The sequence below is a fragment of the Protopterus annectens genome, chromosome 6.part0 (genome assembly GCF_019279795.1).
Source record: "Protopterus annectens isolate FY-2018-M chromosome 6.part0, PAN1.0, whole genome shotgun sequence".
Lineage (NCBI taxonomy): Eukaryota > Metazoa > Chordata > Ceratodontiformes > Protopteridae > Protopterus > Protopterus annectens.
In genome coordinates this window covers 1,731,749,940-1,731,769,713 of record NC_056737.1, presented here as the reverse complement: position 1 = coordinate 1,731,769,713, position 19,774 = coordinate 1,731,749,940, and the positions used below count along the sequence as shown (strand labels likewise).

Here is a 19,774-nt window from a genome sequence, read left to right as displayed (position 1 = left end):
TAACAGAACCAAGACGCTACCCTCCAAAAAAAGGAAGCCAATCCGGTGGTCCCCTACCATAAACACACTCTACAATGGAAGGAAGAAGCTGTTGCAAAAAAAAAGAGTAAAATCCCAAGATTGGAGGAGCTCCCTGGTCAGCCTCACAAGAAGCTGAGATCCCTCATAAAATCCTCCAAAGCCAGTTAAGAAAATAAAATAGCCACCGATTCCAAAGACAGACACAAAGCATTCTACAGTTATTTCAAGAATCTCAATGGCAACACTTAGATCTGCTCTGAGCTACAGCACAATGGCACTAAATATACAGAACCAACCGATATTGCCAACATCCTGGCATATAGGTTCAGTGCTAACTTTACCCCCCTCTCACCCTCCAAAGGACCCATCTTAACACCAGAAGAATGCAAAGCCCCTGTAATCATGGATGGACAAGTAAAGACCGCACTCTCCAAAGCCAAGAACACAGCATCCATGGGACCAGACAACATTCCAGGCTGCGTACTGCACGAGCTACAGAATGAACTGGCACCCCACCTAAGTAGCATGTTCAACCATAGCCTCATCTCAGGCTATGTGCCTACTGAATGACGCACAGTGACGGTTATTCCACTCCACAAAGGGGGTGCCACCATGGACCCTGGAAACTACCACCCCATTAGCCTGACAAGCCTGGTCTGCAAGGCCATGGAAAGTATCATCTTGGAGCTTATAAACAAGGACACAGGTAACCTCCAAACCCTGGACCCCACTCAGTTTGGGTTCGTAAAAGGTAGATCATGTCTACTAAACCTGACTGACTTCTTTGAAGCAGTCACCAGAGCCGTAGACGAGTGCGAAGTAGTGTACATAGCCTATCTTGACCTTGTCAAGGCTTTCAATACCATCCCCCACTCTGGAATTATAGATAAACTCACTAAACTGGGCATAAATCCCTATGTCACAAGATGGGTGGCCAACTGGCTCACTGACAGAACCCACACAGTAAAAGTAGCCGACTCCAAGTCCGACTTCAGACCAGTGACGAGTGGAGTACCACAGGGTTCAGTCCTGGGTCCTCTCCTGTTCGACATCTACTTCTAAGTGCAGGCCAACACAAAAGGTCTTTGGCTAACAAAGTTCGCAGATGACTGCAAACTGGGAGCCATAATAGAATCACCTAATGATGGAGACATTCTACAAAAGGGCCTCACAGAGACAGATGCTTGGTGTCAAAGTCATGGCCTCAAGCTCAATGCCAAGACGTGCATTGTCATCTCCTTTGGGAAAAACTCGGTAGCTATGAACTACCACACAAGCGGTAGCTCACTAAACACCAAAAGTGTAATAAGGAACCTCCTTTGATAACCACATCGCCACAGTAATCAGGGAATCCTTCTACGTGGCACATCTCATCACAAAAGGGTTCTCCTCTAGAAAAAAGGAGGTCATTGTTCCTCTCTACTCATCCCTCATCAGACCCATTATAGAGTACAATGCCCCATTTGGCATGCATCTCATAAGACACCTACAATTGGAAAGGCCACAGAAATACCTCACTAAGAGGATTACTGACCTCAAACAGATGCCATACGCAGACAGTCTCAAAAAACTCCATCTCATATTGCCTACTCAGAGGCAATCTCTGCCTAACATACAAAGCTAAGTCAAACCAAGAGATGTTGGACATGCTACACTTAAAGAAATACCAATCTCTCTGAACCACATGCTCCAGGGACCTAAACCTTGTCACCACAATAAAAAGAACATGCTGGAGGGATAGACTCCTGTCCCAGAGACTTCCCATACTCTGGAACAAACTACCCATTCATGTCAAGCAAAGCTCCTCATTGGCCCTCTTTAAGAAAAATCTTGACGACTGGATGGGAAATAGAAAATTTACCCAGGGGATCACCTGCCACGCTGCTCGACAGGGGCACAGGAAAATCATTTTCCTCGGTGGCAAAAGCCAGGGAACCTTTTTGGCTAGGCTTATACAGGCCCCAGGGCCGAACCTATGAACTTAAGAATTATGGGGTGCCAGATTTGGGGACAGCATCAGGCACTGGATGAGCAAGCTATGGCTTACGTAAAATACATTCTACCCTATTTAACAGCTGTGGCAGAAATTTAGCATTTTACATGAGAACAAGTTTTTTCTAATTATATGTGGATATAGACCATCTAGACAAACATGAATCATTTTTTATAAAGAATTAATTTTTTGCTTATACTATATTTATACCAAGACATGTAGCTTGCAAACTATTTTGGACATTAAAACACTTATCCAACATTGAATCAACAATTTCAGAACATACTTGGTACTAGCAATGAAAAATTAACAACATGGTACATCCTTCGTGACATAGTTAACATGCTGCCTCTATGCATCTGGTCTTGAGAGCCTATCAAGCCATACAAATAAGGCTGCTCATAGCAGCCAGCTTAAATATATCTAGTTTGTCTTTATTTCTGGCTGTTTTCCACTAAAATTAAATATGCACTTATTGTGCTTACCCCATTTCTTCCTTTTTTAAACATGCTACATCACAATATGTTAACTTCTACAATTATTTGTTCTGTTGCAAAGTAATGAAAGGCAGACATTCAAGTGACTTGTCTGCAATGGACTGTGTTACATAAAATAATCCGTTCCCTTCAGTACACTGACTTTTCAGAAAGTGAATATTTGTATGGTTGAGATCAGCTTTCTGAAAATGTGATGGTTTCTATGGAGATTGAGGTACAGTGGGGATCGGGGACTTTGCCCTTTCCCCACTGTAGTGCAATCTCAGATTTGGTATATACAATTAGCAGGGAGTGTGGAGGTGCAGGTGGTTTGTTCCCTCTCACACAAACACAATTTTTAAACTTATTTTTAACTTTTCAACATTACAGAACATTGGTCTCGAACATACGTAGTTTGACATTCTGCAATATTAATGTTATAATATAGACCTAAAATACAGCATACATCTTTTACTTTGGACACACTGTTAAGAAATGTTCTTTATCAATGTTTCTCTATTCAGGTGTAGACTTTTCACATCTATCTGAGGATGGTGTATCAGCTTCACCTGGTCAGCAGATACTGGCATACAGAAGGGCAAGGCTTAAAAGAGTTTCACAGAGTAAAGGTTCCTGTTGCTTTCTCCTGCAGATGTTGAAAGCTCATTCTGTGATTCATCATTACCTACATGCCCTGAAAAATACCAATACTAATAAGACTCATTTGTTAACCAGATAGTCCCACTGGACACACAAGTCCCTTTTTAGGGGTGAGCAGTGTGTGACATCTGGTTGAGTGACTTGCTCAAAGTCACACAGTAGACAAATGAGGGTTGAGGGAATCAAACTGTGCACCACAGAAACTACAGCATACAACCTTAACCCTCTGTGCCAACAGCCAGATAATGAAGCACACACTGAAGTCTCTGGCCTTAATCAGGGGTCCTAAGCACACTATGACTAAGATCAATCTTCCTGTGTGCCACAGCAAAACAATGCTTAAGACCTGCAAGTTTGCCCTTCCAGGTAGTCATAAACCTGGACTGCTGAAGACATGAACAGAAATACAACTAGTGCACTATTAAGCCAATCTGTATGGCGACCTGAGAAAAGAAAAATCTAAATTCCTTACCTTGCATGTACCACTAATCTGCACAATGACACAATTTTTTAAGTGAATTATTTTTCTAGAGGGTTGAAGTAGACTGTGGCAAGCATTAAACTTTCACCTAATCAGCTGTTAACTGTCTGGATTGTCCATGCATCCATCCATCTATCTTCTGATAACCCACTATATCATTTACAGGGTTATGGGGACAACACTGGAGCCTTCAAATGGGTGCAAGGCATAGAAACCTGTCCTTGACAGGATGCCAGTCTACCACAGAATGTATACACTCACTCACATACATGCACACCCACAGCCAATTTGGAGAATACCATAGGTTCATAGGTTGGTACTAGGCTATCAGCTCTAGGGCCTATACAAGCCTAGCCATAACAATTCCCTGGCTATTTCTTCCCACGCTATTTACTTCCCAGGACCCCTGTCTAACAGGGTGACTGATGTGATCCCCGCGGTGAATTTCCTTCCTCCCATCCAATCGTCATGGTTCCTTTTGAAGAGGGCCAAAGAGGCACTCTGCTTGACATGTATGGGCAATCTATTCCAGAGTCTGGGGAGTCTCTGGGTCAGGAAACTATCCCTCCAGCATGTTTTGTTTATTGTGATGACAAGGTTTAGATCCCTGGAGCGTGTGGCTCTGAGGGATTGGGATTTCATTAAGTGTAGCATGTCCAACAGCTCTGGGTTTGACATGGCTTTGTATGTTAAGCAGAGATCGCCTCTGAGAAAATGATATGCGACAGAGTATAGCTGGAGTTTTTTAAGGCGGTCAGCATAGGGCATCTGCTTTAAGCCTGTGATTCTTTTAGTGAGGTATTTCTGTGGCCTTTCCAGTTGTTGCAGATGTCTTGAGAGGTACATACCAAAAGGGGCATTGTATTCTATAATGGGTCTAATGAGGGATGAGTACAGTGGGACAATGACCTCCTTTTTCTGGATGAAAAGCCCTTAGTGAGGAGGTGTGCCACATAGAAGGATTTCCTGACTGTCGTGGTGATGTGGCTATCGAAGGTGAGACCACTGTCCACCTGTGTCCCTAAGTCTCTTATCACATTTTCGGTGTTTAGTGTACTGCCACTTATATGGTAACTCACTTATACATGTTTTTTCCCAAAGGGGATAACTATACATTTCTTGGCATTGAGCTTGAGCCCATGGCTCTGGCACCAAGCATCTGTTTCTGTAAGGCCCTTTTGTAGAGTATCCACATAATTTGGGGATTCAATAATGGCTCCCAGATTGCAGTCATCTGTGAACTTTGTTAGCCAGAGTCCCTTATTGTTGGCCTGTACTTCAGAGAAGTAGATGCCAAACAAGAGTGGTCCCAGGACTGAACCCTGAGGTACTCCACTTGTCACTTGTCTGGAGCTGGATTTGCAGTCGGCTACTTTTACAGTGTGGGTTCTAGCAGTAAGCCAGTTAGCAACCCATTGGGTGACGTAGGGATTAATGTCCAACTTAGTAAGTTTATCTATGATTCCCGAGTGGGGGATGGTGTCAAAGGCCTTGGCAAGGTCTAAATAAGCTATGTGGACCACCTTACCCTTGTCCATGGCTCTGGAGACCGATTCGAAGAAGTCTATCAGGTTCAGGAGACAAGATCGGGCTTTCATGAACCCAAACTGGGTGGGGTCCAGTGTTTGAAGGTTGCCAATGTCTTTGTTTATAAGTTCCATGATAATACGCTCCATGGCCCTGCAGATCAGGCTTGTCAGACTGAACTGATGGGATGGTAGTTTCCGGGATCCAAGGTGGATCCCCCCTTGTGGAGTGGGATAACTGTAGCTCTGCGCCACTCAGTAAGCACGAAACCTGAGGTGAGGCTATGATTAAACATGACACTTAGGTGAGGTGCCAGTTCATATTGTAGTTCATGTAGTACACAGCCCGGGATGTCATCTGGTCCCATGGATGCTGTATTCTTAGCTTTGGAGAGTGCGTTTTTTACCTGTGTGGCCATTATTACCGGAATTTGGCAATCTTCCGGTATTGAGATGGGCCACTAAGGGGGTGAGAGGGGGATGAAGCTGGCACTAAAGTGATCTGCCAGGATATTGGCAATATCCTTGGGATCAGTATATTTAATGCCATTCTGTTTTAGCTCAGAGCAGATCTGAACATTGCCATTTATATTCTTGACATAGTTATAGAATGCCTTGTGGTTGTCTTTGGAATATTTGGCAATTTTATTTTCGTAACTAGCTTTGGAGGACTTTATGAGGGATCTCAGTTTCTTACTGAGGCTGGTAAGGAAGTTTTTTGCATCCTGGGATTTTCCTCTTTTCTGCAACAGTTTCTTCCTTTTGTTGTAAAGTTTGTTTATGGCAGGGGACCACCAGATTGGCTTCCTTTATTTGGATGAGAGCATCTTGGTTCTATTTGGGATGGCACGATTCATGCAAGAGTGGATGTGCTCGTACAGTGCCTTAATGTAGGATTCAGCAGTTGAACTTTCAGTTCCTGTCTACATGGGTGTCATGAAGTTTGTCACTTCTGACTTGAGTAGCATGAAGTTGGCTTTGGAGAAGTTTTTTATGGAGGTTTCCTTACTGGGGGGTGGGGGTGGGATGTGGATGTTGAGGGTGATTAGCTTATGGTCAGACCTGACTAACGAGGGGGTGACCATAGGTGTGGAGCATCGATTTCCCTTGTTGGTAATGACCAGGTCTAGGATATTGGAGCCCCTGGTGGGAGTATGGATTAGTTGATCCAGGGTGTTGGAATTTATGAATTCCAAGAACCGTTGGGCAAAGGTGTTGGTACATGAGTAGTTTTTCCCAGTTAATGGCAGGGTAGTTAAAATCACCCAGTATTAGGGTGTTTGGTTGTATCTTAATATTTTCCAGTATGTTTAGAAAGGTGTAGTGAGAATCTTGGGGTATGGTGGGGGATCTGTAACAAGCTACAATTTGGATTGCAGTTTACCTAGTGTTAGTTGCACCTGGAGAATTTCAGACCAATTCACCTAGTGCATACATTTTAAAGGTGGAAAAACAATGACATGTCCAGAGTAACCCATATGGACTTAGGAAGGACATGCAGACTCCACAAGAATGTATCGCAGCTGAGAATTAAATCATAGAATCTTTTGCTGTGAGGCTGAAATTTTACTCCTTGTGCCTTTGTGCCATACTTCTCTGGATCAAACTAGAAGTTAAACACTGCAAACGAAGTGCTGATTACTTCCCACAAACCCACTGGAAATAAAAATGTAAATTTTCTTTCAGATTCTTTGGTTTCCCAGCTTGTCAAGATGCATCATATATGCCACCCCTGATCTTGACAGACAATTAGAAAATATATCCCTAAATAGCAACACCAGTAAATATCAAAATGTCACTATAGATTGAATTTCATTCAGATATACAGTACTTGTAACCTCAGTCAGTCATAAAGTTAAAAAAATCTAGTGCATCAGAAACATAAATGCTTGCAATACTCCCATCTTAATGTACAAACAAAGAAATTTAGACACCTAATGCTTCTTCACTTCATAAGATCACTCTGTAACCCATACATAAGGAAAAGCAAAACTGATTGCTCAGGAATCCTTTTCTGTCATATTTCAACCAGAACCAAAAAAAAAAAATAAATAAATAAACACAGTTGTCTGAACTATTTCTCAATGAAATTATTATTATTATTATTATTGAACTCATATGAACACCTTTTACAAAATTATCAACCTGAGTAGTAGTTGTGTGGCTGCCTGAAGTAAACTCACCACTGTAGAATTTGAAGGAAGATCGTATGACAGGTTCTTATACGGCATTTCAATTACACTGTAAGATGCAGAGGTTTTGAGAGAGTAAGAGTGATTCTGATTTTCTTTCTGCAAAAGAGAAAAGACATACTGGAAGTCACTTCACAAGTGAATCACATCACATCTTTACGTGGCATACTGTTTTCCTGTTTAGTGGCAATACTGCACACTAATGGCTAACTCACATTGATAAAGGTCTGGGTCCACAACCGAGCTCTTATGTAAAGGATGGCACTCCTCCCCCGCTCCAAATGGCCAACTGGGCAGGTTATTTTCAGGCATTCTGCAACCCCACAGTTCTTAGTGGGAGAAAAAGATAGAAACCAGTAGATCTGTTAGTATTTTAAATAACGGTATCAGCAGCAGCAAAATCAAATCAAACTTTGTTTTTTGTCAAGGCCGTATGTGTCGATAAAGACAAAAAAGTTCACACCATATGAATTTACCTTGAAATGGGAAAAATCACTAGGAACACGGAACAATTACAAAACAATGATACTCTGAAACATAAAGTTAGAATTATACACTTATAAAATTTCAGAATTCATTGATTTGACTGCAAAATACAAATAAATAAAGATTTAAAAATATGCCTATTAAATACACATGTTTTGTAGGACCTCAGAGAGCTCACGTGTCAACAAAGTCAAAAATTCCAAAACATGGAAGCTTAACACAGAAAGGAATTTCCTCTTGAGTGTACAGGTTTCAGCTCAAGAACTGCTCGAGTTAAACTAAATGGTATAGTACCAAAAGCCTTTAACCTTTAATACAGGTAAGACTGAAAACCCAAAGTTAAGGCTATTATCAAATGAATGAAGATCCAACACCACAAGGGTGTGGTCACGCATAAAAGGTTAATGTGACCAAAAGAAATGTAAGGTCACCTGTACCTTGTTTGTTGTCCAGTCCTCCTCATCACCAGCTCTTCCCTTTGCCCGTGTTTGTCCATCCATTGCCCATCCCACCACTTTTCTGTACACTACCACTGTCTAAGTGTGCCATATTTGTCTCTGTGACCTGTCTGCCATTTTCCATTATACCCATACTCATCCCCCAATACTTTCTCCATCTACATTTTTTGCTTCACTCCCCTTTGCATCCTCATTTACACTATTTATGGGCTGGCCATAGTGGTATGTACACCTGCACTGGCTTTTCTATTGGATGATGTGCTATGCTTTACTGTGATGCCCTACCTGTTGCTGATTGTCATAGCAGTGCACACAGCTGCTTCTACTGCTTTGGGTACAGAGGTGTAGCACTTTCCTAATGTCATGAATGGTACCAATGTTTGCCGTTTCATCCCTTGTCGAATACATCCACAATTACCCTTTAGATGTTCCCTCTCAGAATTAGTGCTGTAGTATTCTATAGATCCCAGCCTATCTCAGTATTAGTGCTATAGAGATGAAGGCTGGGTAATGAAAACCTCCAAAAGACATTACACTGCAAAGGCCATTTTTTTTACCTTATTCCATACCCATTGTGTTCCTTCTAACTCCTTACAGCCATTTGGCTAGTTTTGCTTAAATTGTTACTTGCATAAGTAGACTTGTTTGCACATTAATTTGTTCATCACTGCTTATTAGAGTGCTGTATCAAGGCAGGGAATGCAGCTGTTTATGCCAATTTATGAGAAACAGATATAAAAAAAGAGTGATTGTTATTCATGTGCTTTAGGAATGATGACTCTCCAAGCTGCAATGACCTCTGAGGGAAAACGCACAAGTGGAGGTTCAGGGGGGCTTGCCTCACTGCAAAAATACTTATTTATGATTTTGCACATTTGCACAAATTCCTGAGCTCAAGTACTTACATTTAGATTCTTTATGGACTCAATGTAATGTTTTTTAATGGGTCTTTATGCTGAAATGTATGAGCTATTTTGTTTAGGGATTGTGAATACGCAGCAAATTCCTTGTCAACTGAGTGAGTCTACTCCTATTTCTTCCAAACTAAAGGGTAAAAGGGTCTTACAGACAAACCATTCAGTACAAACTGCAAGAAAAACCCAGCCAAGCTAGAGTTTTCACTGTGCGATACCTGAAAAGTCCTATAATGGAGGTCCATGGGATATATGCAAATGATCCTTAAGGATATCAAGTGTTTTAGCTACACAACTTCTGAATATCCATGACTTTTGATTTTTTAAGTCTTTATGAATACAGTCAGTCCAATAAAGTCAAACCCCAAAAGCTGTACAGATGCATGTTTTCTTTGCCTTTTGATTAACCTCATCAGCACAGCATTAGTGGATTGTTTGGTTACAGTTTTGTCTTCAAACCCAGCTGATGTCCATAAATATTAAGATGCCTGCAAATTATCCCAACCAACATCCAAAGCAAACGGTAAAAAGGTCATGCACAAACAAACCATCCAGAACAACTTGCAAGAAAAACCCAGCCAAGCTAGAGTTTTCAGTATGTGATACATTTTAAGACAGTGCATCCATAATGAGCATACATATAAAGAAATAGATTCTTTTTACACTATGTCACATTCTGATACACTGTAATTCCCTTTTTAAAGGTATTAAAAGTTTCATCACTGTTAAAGGAACTACTTTTTTTTACAGAAAGCCAATGGAGTAGTAAACACTTATGTAATACTTAATGTACCACTGGAGAAAATGCATATATTTTTGTCTTTAAATGCACTTACTATGAATGTTAGTCATACTTAGCTACTACAATCTTCTTCTTCTTCTTCCTTCAGCTTTTTCCCGGTTAGGGGTCGCCACAGCGGATCACCTTGTCCACACATTGAATGGCAGTGGAGTTTTACGGTGTCGAGTTGCCAGCCCGGCGCCCAACCTTCCACAGAAGGCACACTCACACGCACAACTAGGGCCAATTTAGAGTGTCCAATCCACCTGCAGCATGTCTTTGGGATGTGGGAGGAAACCGAAGCACCCGGAGGAAACCCACGCGACCACAGGGAGGACATGCAGACTCCGCACAGAAGGCACCCCAGCTGAGGATCGAACCGGAGAACCTCTTGCTGTGAGGCGGCAATGCTAACCACTGCACCACCGTGGCCGCCCTACTTAGCTACTACAATAATGTCCATATTTATAACATCCACCATTACTATAAATACACTGAGTGATTTTACCAGTGTGTCCAAATATTGTTTGTATAGTAATTATTTTAGGTAAGTGTGCACCAGTTCTTATAAATTACATGTGGTTCCTAGCCTGACAAAGGTTTCCAATAACTAGCTTATTAAATTGATCAATGGTCCCTTACAATTTGACACAGATTTTACTTTTTACTTGCATAAGAAATGACGGTACTTAAGTATTATTGCAACCAGATTTCCGAAGTGTCTGAAGTGCCATAATTCATTAGGTTTGTGCGGTAAAAGGTATCCTAACCTAAAAATTGGTCTGTAAACAAGTACATAGTAGTCTGTCTCAGTGGGTATGAGGCATAAAGAGGAATAACGGTGACATTTTGTATTCCTGGGTGGGGTGCTTCATTTGTTCTGTGACTTGCACAGTGGAACACCCCTGTACAAATCCCGCATTCACTGTTAGCAAAGGGAAACTTACTCAGGAATATATACACACTAACTTTTCATGGCCAGTAATCATCAAAAGCAGACATGCCTGACAGGTACTGCTTGTAAGGAATAGTAAGTGATGGGGCACTGATCCCTCAGGGAGTGCTGCCTTTCTCCCCAGTGGGACTTATGTGTGGAGGGTGTTAAACCTTATCCCGCTTCACACAGAGATCGTGGTGTACTTCGAACTTGTTGACTGCCAACAGGTAGTTACAGTACTAACAAGAGGGCCTGTAAATGCTGTCCGATTCAGTGAAATATGTACAAAATGTAACAATCACCGATTACGATGTGGTCACGGAAAGGGTTTTGAAAAGGGCCGCTTGTCTTGTTGGGAACGTGCTGACTTTCATGACTTATAACATTAAGGATGACTGAGAAGCAGCAGTCATGTGTATACATTGGGAAAAGATGCTACCAGGGAAGAGGAATTTTACCGTTATTCCTCTTCCTATGTGAAAAACAATCTGATGCACTAGTACTTGACAGTTGACACACCCCTTTTTAGGTTAACAGACATCGTTTGGTGAAAAATGTACAAATTATGGCCTTCGGAAATCTAGTTGCGATAATACACAAGTACAGAAATGACAAGCTTTACAAGATTACTGGTGACTTCTCTCTCTCTCTGCTGACCTCTAGCTCGGGGGGGGGGTGGGGGTAAGGGGGCCTTTTACTAAACATCATCATCATTTTCAGAGACAAAGGCTGGCTAATGAAACTTCGAGAGACATCACAGTGCAAAGGCCATGTTTTTTTTACCTTATTTCATACCTACTAAGTGTTCTTTCTCTCAGCTTTACAATGTGCAGTGTTATTAACTGGGAAGCCTGTATATACACTACAATGAAGATGCTCATTCAGTGTATGATTGGGTCTGCAAGGAAATGAAAAACTTATACCCTCTGCTAACTATTGGGATGTCAAAGTGTCACTCACCAAATATGGAACTCTGCCACCTTTGTCTTTCATTAAACCTGGGTCATGGAAACTGCAGATGGGAGCTCTTCCTATGGGTTGCCAGCCGACTGATTGTTGGTATTATTGTAAACATAGTGAAGTTCCCTTCTCATTTCTTACATTCACAATGGTCCACTGGCAATACTTCTCTAAGAAAAGCCTCAGCCAATTGTGCAGTACAAACACACAAAAATGTAAATCAAAGGAAAAAACACAATGATTCTCAAACTAGTTGACAACTAGGCTAAGAGAAAAAAAAGCATTTGGAAAGATTAATGAAATGCAGAATGTTCACGATAAAGAAACGTACAGATGAAAACAGAATAACATGGGAAAGACAGAATAACAAAGAAAAAATATTCGAAAAGATTAAGAAAACACACAGAATGTACAGATAAAGAAATATACAGATCACAACAGAGTAACACGGGGAAGACAGAATAGCAAAAACCCAAACCAAATTAAAAATTAACTATGTTGCGATGTTGGGACAATGGTTAAGGTGTTTATCTTGTAAACACAAGGTACAAAGTTTGTTTCTCATGGTGACTAGTCACAGTCTGCTTAGATAAAAAAATATATATTTTGGGGTTGGCATAATGGTTAAGGTGTTTATCTTGCAGACACAAGATACATGGTTTGATTCTCACTTTTGAAAGAAAATTAGCTACACTTAAAATGACCTACAAGTTAGCTAGTCTAGTACTTACCTAAGTTATGAAGTAGAAAAAAAAAAGCATTACATTAGGTGACACATATAGTCAGATGCAGGAAAGACAAAGAATTAATAGAATGTGAAGGAAATAAATAGAAAAGAAAGGTGGACAATGATAAAGAACAACAACATACTTTATTAGTTAGTAAGGAAGAAAAAGAAGGGGGGGGGGGTAACCCAAACCTCAGAAACTTTCACTGGCAGAGAACAGTCATTTCCAGACCATTTACAAAAAAATCCAGTTTACAGTTCAGTGGTGAATTGAATTCATGACTGAATCAATTAATAGAAGTAGTATTGAGCTAATGTCTTAGAATAGGCAATAAAAATCAAAGATATCTGTATACGTGGTCAAGTAACTTCTAATGGACTCTTACACACACATATCACAACAGACTAAAAAGCCATTACAGCAGCACTTGGGAATGGATATTAGAAGGACTTAACATTATGGTGAATTACTGCAAATAGCATTCACTGAAGAAAGGAAGTGCTAAATACTAGGAGCATTTCTCCTGAATGGATATGTAGGTGGCACTACCAAGAAGATGGAAACAACAATATGCCACTGCACATGATAAACAGATCTGTAACATAATATGCAAGCTGAGACAGGAAGGATAAGGAAAATGTATAAGATGGGATGAGAAAGATGAGCAATACGGTATATGTAAGGTGGGATGGACAGGATGAGCTACATGGTATGTAATGTGGGATGGGAAAAATGATCAACATGGTATGTAAGCTGGGTTAGAAAGGATGAGCAACATATTATATAAGGTGAGATGGGAAAGATGAGCAATATGGTACACAAGGTGGGATAAGAAGGATGAACAACATGTTGTATAAGGAGGGATGGGAGGGAAAAATGAGCAACATAGTACAGAACTTGCGAAGGGAAGGATTAGCAACATGCTATATAAGGAGGAATGGGAAATATGAGCAGTAAGTTATACAAGGAGGGTGATGGGGAAAATGAGCAAACTGGCATGTATGGTAGGTTGGCAAATATGACTAAGCACTTGTCAACTTTGCAAGACTGTCCAAAATGATCTAAAGTATGACAGATCTGATTTGTTGTAAATCCATGTGCTTCCGTTAAATAAAAGACAAGAAGAAAATTACACAGAGGGGGAAAAATAACTACGAATACAAAAATGGGAAAACACCTGTTTTTAATCGGATCAGTTAACCTCATCATGGAATGAATTACATGGCAGTAAGGATCATTCATTTATTTTTTATTTATATTAAAAAATACCATGTGGTTGATTCCATTTTTAGAGCCCAAGTCAAAATAGGAACTAACTTGATATGCAAATGGTAACAAAAAATAAATACAATTACTTAATAAATTCGTACAAAGTATGAGACACAACTTTAAGTAAAACAGGAACAATTCCCTGAAGATACAAGAATTGTTTTAACTTGCCTATGCAAGTTCCTATATTTGAAAGTAGAATAGGTAGATGACAAAAATAAAACTTGGAAGATCCTGTAGGCTGGAGGTTTAATATACACTGATTTTAGAAACAAAGGCAAAACAAGACTTTGTTAAAGTCCAAATTGGTCACCAGACTGACTGGTATAAACGCTGGAGAAAGAAACTGATGCTATAAACTTTAAAGGCATGACAGACTTCAAGAAACAACAAAACCAGAAAAGGAAAAAAAAAATAAAAGGGTTCACTTCTGGTAAAAAAAAAAAAAAAAAAGGAAAAAAAAAAAAAAATATATATATATATATATATATATATATATATATATACTCAAACACATTTCATAATACCTCTGCATGAGGCAATATTTACTGATGATGGCCTTCAATCTTTCCCCACCAAAAATACTATGCATTACTACATATGACTTTCCTTTCCTCCTCCCTGTTTTACACTACCTGCTTATCTTATTGGGCTTAGGTTTATGAAAAAAACTAAAAATATACAGACTGCAGTGTCATAGCCTAGCCTCAGATACATTTTTGAACTGCTAGCTGCTTCCACATCCTGCAACTGGGAGGTCTGTTCAGCTGACCAAGACAGGATGGAGACAAAAGCTTAGTCTGATACATGCCTCATGGTTCTGCTTATGTGTCCCACCATCAATTTGACCTGACTTTTCACTATATTAATATGCGTGCAATATTGTGAACAGTAACAGTGTGTTTTCTGCAGCCTGTGATTGTTCCACAGATGTCTAACTATAGCGACAGTGGACAGCAACTTTCTCCTGAATGCCTGTGTTGATCTGCTCATACCACTGGAAGTCTTTTACTGATATTTTCAATGACTGGCAAAAAGACTAAGTCTTGTTGTCAGTACCTGAAAACTGATAACTTCTGTATGTATTGAAATAACATTTACAAATCATGTGATGGAATTCACATAACATGCTACTTCCATGCTTACCACACAAAAAAGCTGATACTCTTTGAACAAAAAAAAAAAAAAACAAAAAAGCTGATACAGGGCTGTATGGACAATTCATGACCACAGCCAGACACTCCCAGGTTAAAGGGATAAAATAAGCAGTACAGGTATGAAATAAAAAGTATAACAACACTTCAAATGTGCTTCGATTAAAACCACAGAGGTGTGTGTACGTGTGATTATGCACAAGTGAAACCTTGACAGAAGGACAACATCTAATTATGCAACACAGCAATGCTATAACACAATGTATTACCCTACTGCCCTAACACATTAAGAGGAAAATAACAAAGTGCATATATTACATGTGGAATGCTTAATGATTTAATGATAATCACTTAGAAATAACTACATGAAATTCTACATATTTTTCCTCTATAAACATAACATTAAAATTGCCAAATGACATTCACAAACCCTTTGGGATATACAGCTGAAGCAGCACAGTGCAGAAAAATAAAACTTGACAAAAATAAGAAATAAAAGCTTAAAATGGAAAAGTAAGTACTTCATGGGAATTTAATTTGGACAATCAGCAAGCACAGATCAAAAATGAGGAAACACAGATGGAAATAAAGTAGGGTAAAATAATTTAAGCAACGATCACTTTGGATTGCTTGAGGGAAGATGAAGGCACTAATGATAATAAAGCACAGGAAAAGCCACCACAAACAGATGCAAATCAAACCTAGTGCCCGTGGCACAGATAATTTGTGAGGTATCACCCGTGGCACAGGTAATTTGTGAGGTATCACCCGTGGCACAGGTAATTTGTGAGGTATCAATCAGAATACAAGAGCATAGTTCTGGGTCCAGCTTCTCGATAAGGAAAGGTAGCCTAGAAGCAATATAAAGAAGGATAACTGGTAATATAGGGTTAAAACAAGTTAAGATTAAAATTCTGCAATATTTGTACAATGGAAGAAAGCAGAGATGGGTCCTGGGACATCATCAAACATCTCTCTCTATTCACAACCAATGGGACATGAAAAACATCAAGACATTGATGTTACCATTTAAAATAATTTCACAAATGCTAGACAAGTCTTAAATTTAAAAGCCAGCAGGCCAACTGATATTAAACTCACTTAGTTTTGTCGTAACTTGTTTAAATGCATTGTTTTCCACTGCAAAAGAATAGACTGCACTGATATGCATGTGCCATATTAGACACTACACCAACCTCATCAAAATATAAATGTTTAAGATGAAACTGGCAATATCTACGACAAAGGAACAGAGACCTGATTAAATTCTAGCCAAAACAGGTTCAAGCCTGGGCACAGGAGTAGTTGAGTAGGGAAGAACAGAAGTTACTGGATAACGTCTGCTTGCACCTTTCTGTGTAGGGGGAGCATCAGCAAGATACTGTTGCAGTAATGGTACTTGCCAGGCAGATGTTCCCAGCTCATGCATGGAGTGGTACGAATAGGTCTTCACTGTAGACAGATCCATCGTATAGAAAGACGCACTTTTGCTTACATCTCGGTTTTGCTGTGACAGTGTCCTGCTCAGCTACTGTAATGGGCAGGGGAATATAAGATAGACAAAGAGTTCTCAAGCTGATCTTGTGGATAATGCAGCATTGAAGCACACTCAAAGCTCCCAGACGTGGAGACAGACCTCCATTTCTAGGCTGTCTGTCCCAGGGGGTGGCTCTGGATCATTAGGGAGGTAACTCGCATCTTCAGGTTACAGGGGCAAGGACACATCTGGTAGGCAAGACAAATGGTCAAAGCACATGTGAGGGCCTGAAATTAAAATTTAGCTTACCAAATTCTCAAACTCCCCTTCATTCTTCGCTACATCTCGGCGCTTTCGGTTGCGATTCCTGGAGTCATCTACTGCATAAGTTTCATTCTTTTCTTCTCCTTGAGTGCTAGTAATCTGGTTACATAAGAGAAATAGCACATAATCAGCATTTATTCCAGTGAAAAAGTTTAATTTCTAGAAAGAGTTTTACTGCAAAAGTCTGATGTAGAAATATCTGACCTTAATATCTTAAATATCTGTGTAAACACCTTAACCATTACTGCCAAACTACCACTGTTACAGAGTTTTGGGGTTCATTGCTTAACTTACTATACATGCACTTTAGTACTGTGTGTACTGTAGTTCAGTTATGCAGGTTTTTTTCCTGACTGTACCTCCCACACGTAACATTTTAGGGAAGGGCTCTCTGCAACTAACTCACCTGTGCAGTTCACAATTGAATAAATAACTATATCTATGGTTTCTCAAAACATCTGTTAAGACAACCTAGTCAGGTTTACTGTGTTACTGAAAAAAAGCAGTTTTTAAGTTCAAATGTCTGAAAGTTAGCAAACCAGAGTTTTACTAGCAGCTGGCACTCGGAATAGTGTACACCATGTACATTTTACTTGTGGTCACAGTCTAAGAACACAGAGCACAACGGATAACCATGTGGCTATATCATAACTGAGGCATTTCAAATGGGTACAGTTGGGACACAAATCATCTGAAGAAACACAGAGGCCATGCCACATACTCTCTCTTTTTCAGAAAATTATTTTTGCTTCCCCAGTCCATCGCAGCCACATACCCTCTTTTTCAGAAAATGTTTTTTGTTTCCCTGGTCCATCTCATTCATCAGTGACTGGTCCCATAATCAGGGGCCATGATTTACATTTATTAAAAATGACAATTCATTTTCATGAGTTAAAATTTCAGGAATTAGGCAAAGATTGCTAAATAAAATTTCCATTCATTACAGTGATTCCATTCAAATTGTTGAAGCATTTACATAGCAAAATGGAAATACAATCCAGTACAGAGCACTGAATAAAGTAAATTGAATGGTACATAAGCAATAAATACAACAAGAAATACAAGTTATGATGAATGTGTGTTCTGGCCTAAAAAACAAAATAAATGAAACAAGTCTCATGCATTTCCTGTATGCTTACAAACTGCACTGTTGAATGTTACAGTGCATCCCTGGAACAATAGAATAAGAATCCTCTTGCCCATCTATTGTCCGTTCCTTTTACCACTCATACATTTATTACACTATGGCCACTTACCTTGGTATAAGAAATGACCTCATCAAATGCCAGAAACCAAATGCTTCAGATAATTCTTACACTTACCTTGATCCAACAGGTATGAAACAAAATAGCACTGCTATCCCAAAGTGTCCTACCAGCAAGAACAAGGCGAAAGCGCTCATCTCTCTTTCTTGTTTTGTATATGTTAATGGAATAAAGCACGTTTGTTTTACTACTGATAATTTGTGATTTGTCTGCAATCAAGTTCTCGTGGTGTGTCCTACAGCTCTCTCATTACTACATTTGCCTTGTTCTTGCTGGTAGGACACTTTGGGATAGCAGTGCTATTTTGTTTCATACCTGTTGGTTCCTTGTGTTTTGTATCACTGCATCCACGCTATGGAGAACGAAAATGTGGAATTGGACTACAATCCTGAGACAAGACTAAACCTGCCGAATCTTGATGCGTTCTTGCCACAGAGGAACAATCCTCTATTGATGCTGAATCTTTCCGATTCTGGACATTCCAGGACTGTGTCGAATGGTAATGAAGATAATATGAATGATTTCTTTAACATGACAAGGGAGTTAGAAAATAATCTTTATAAACTACAAAGATTTGCATGGCAAAAGAAACATTTACAAGCCTGTGTACATTTTAAGGTCATACCCAGGGGCATGCGAGTTTTATGCATGCCCACATATGGACAGTCGTACCCTGATTTGTTAATGAAGTGGCAAAACTTGAACCTAGAGCTGGGATTCAAATACATAAATTTGTTACTTGAATATTTTGAGCCCTTAGAGTCAGATTTGCAAAATAAAAATGATGCTTTATACCAATCTATTACGGAGCGTTTCAAGTCCGAGGCTTGCATCAGAAAATTAAATAACATATCCACGCAGATTAACATCTATAGTGAGAGACTAAAACTCACTAAACAGCGTAAATTAATCAGGGACAATAATGACTTTAGAATGGGCAATATCTTTATTTGGCCCAGAGATAATGTGAATAGTGTCATTCATACCGAACAGCGCAGATCACAACAAACGGCAGAACCGGAAACCACAGATGGTTTGAATTTGGCGCCCTCAACAATGGCAATTGCTACCACTGATGAGTTGAACGCGCATAGTAGTGGTAACATTACAGGAGGGATAGACTTCAACACACCCCCTCCTAACCAGCAAGCGCTTCAAAACACCGAAGATTCATTTAGAATGGGGGCCATTCAACGGACAAATACTAACTTCAATAGAACAGCAACTGCTTCAGCTCCTTTTCCAATAAGGATGGACAAGTTTACCAGAGGCAGATCGGCGAGCAGGGGACCAAGGAAGCGGAAGTATTCCTAGGACAGACAAGGACAGCAGAAGAAGACGTGGAACTGACTTACTTGGTGTATAATTGTTCCGACTATGTGCTTTGTGACTCTGACCTTTCACTTTTGAATCATGGTCTAAATTTCATTCCTTCTCAATCCAGCGTATTGGCTGAAACTTTTACTGACTTGAGACTGTTTGCAAGGAAGATAGCATTGAAACTGTTCTTTAAAAACAAAAGTGAACTGGATTCAAATGAAGGTAACAATCATGCTATTACTAATGTATTTAAAAAGAAAAGTACTTTTTCTCCACAATTACCTGCCCCAGTAGAATGCTTTGTCAGGTTATGTGAAAAAGATTTGTACAAATTTTATTCTGATAAACATGT

General features: G+C 39.8%; 1 protein-coding gene across 1 annotated transcript in view; it reads right to left on the bottom strand.

Annotated features, from left to right (window-relative positions):
• The window catches only part of ITGAV (integrin subunit alpha V), a 1,332,605-nt gene that overhangs the window by 37,892 nt on the left and 1,274,939 nt on the right, over positions 1-19,774 (bottom strand). The window contains exons 27-29 of the mRNA XM_044075123.1: positions 16,823-16,936; positions 7,565-7,678; positions 7,341-7,448 (exon numbers count right to left, since the gene is read on the bottom strand). Coding sequence (XP_043931058.1) covers positions 7,341-7,448; positions 7,565-7,678; positions 16,823-16,936 — 336 coding nt within the window. The remainder of the gene's footprint in view (positions 1-7,340; positions 7,449-7,564; positions 7,679-16,822; positions 16,937-19,774) is intronic.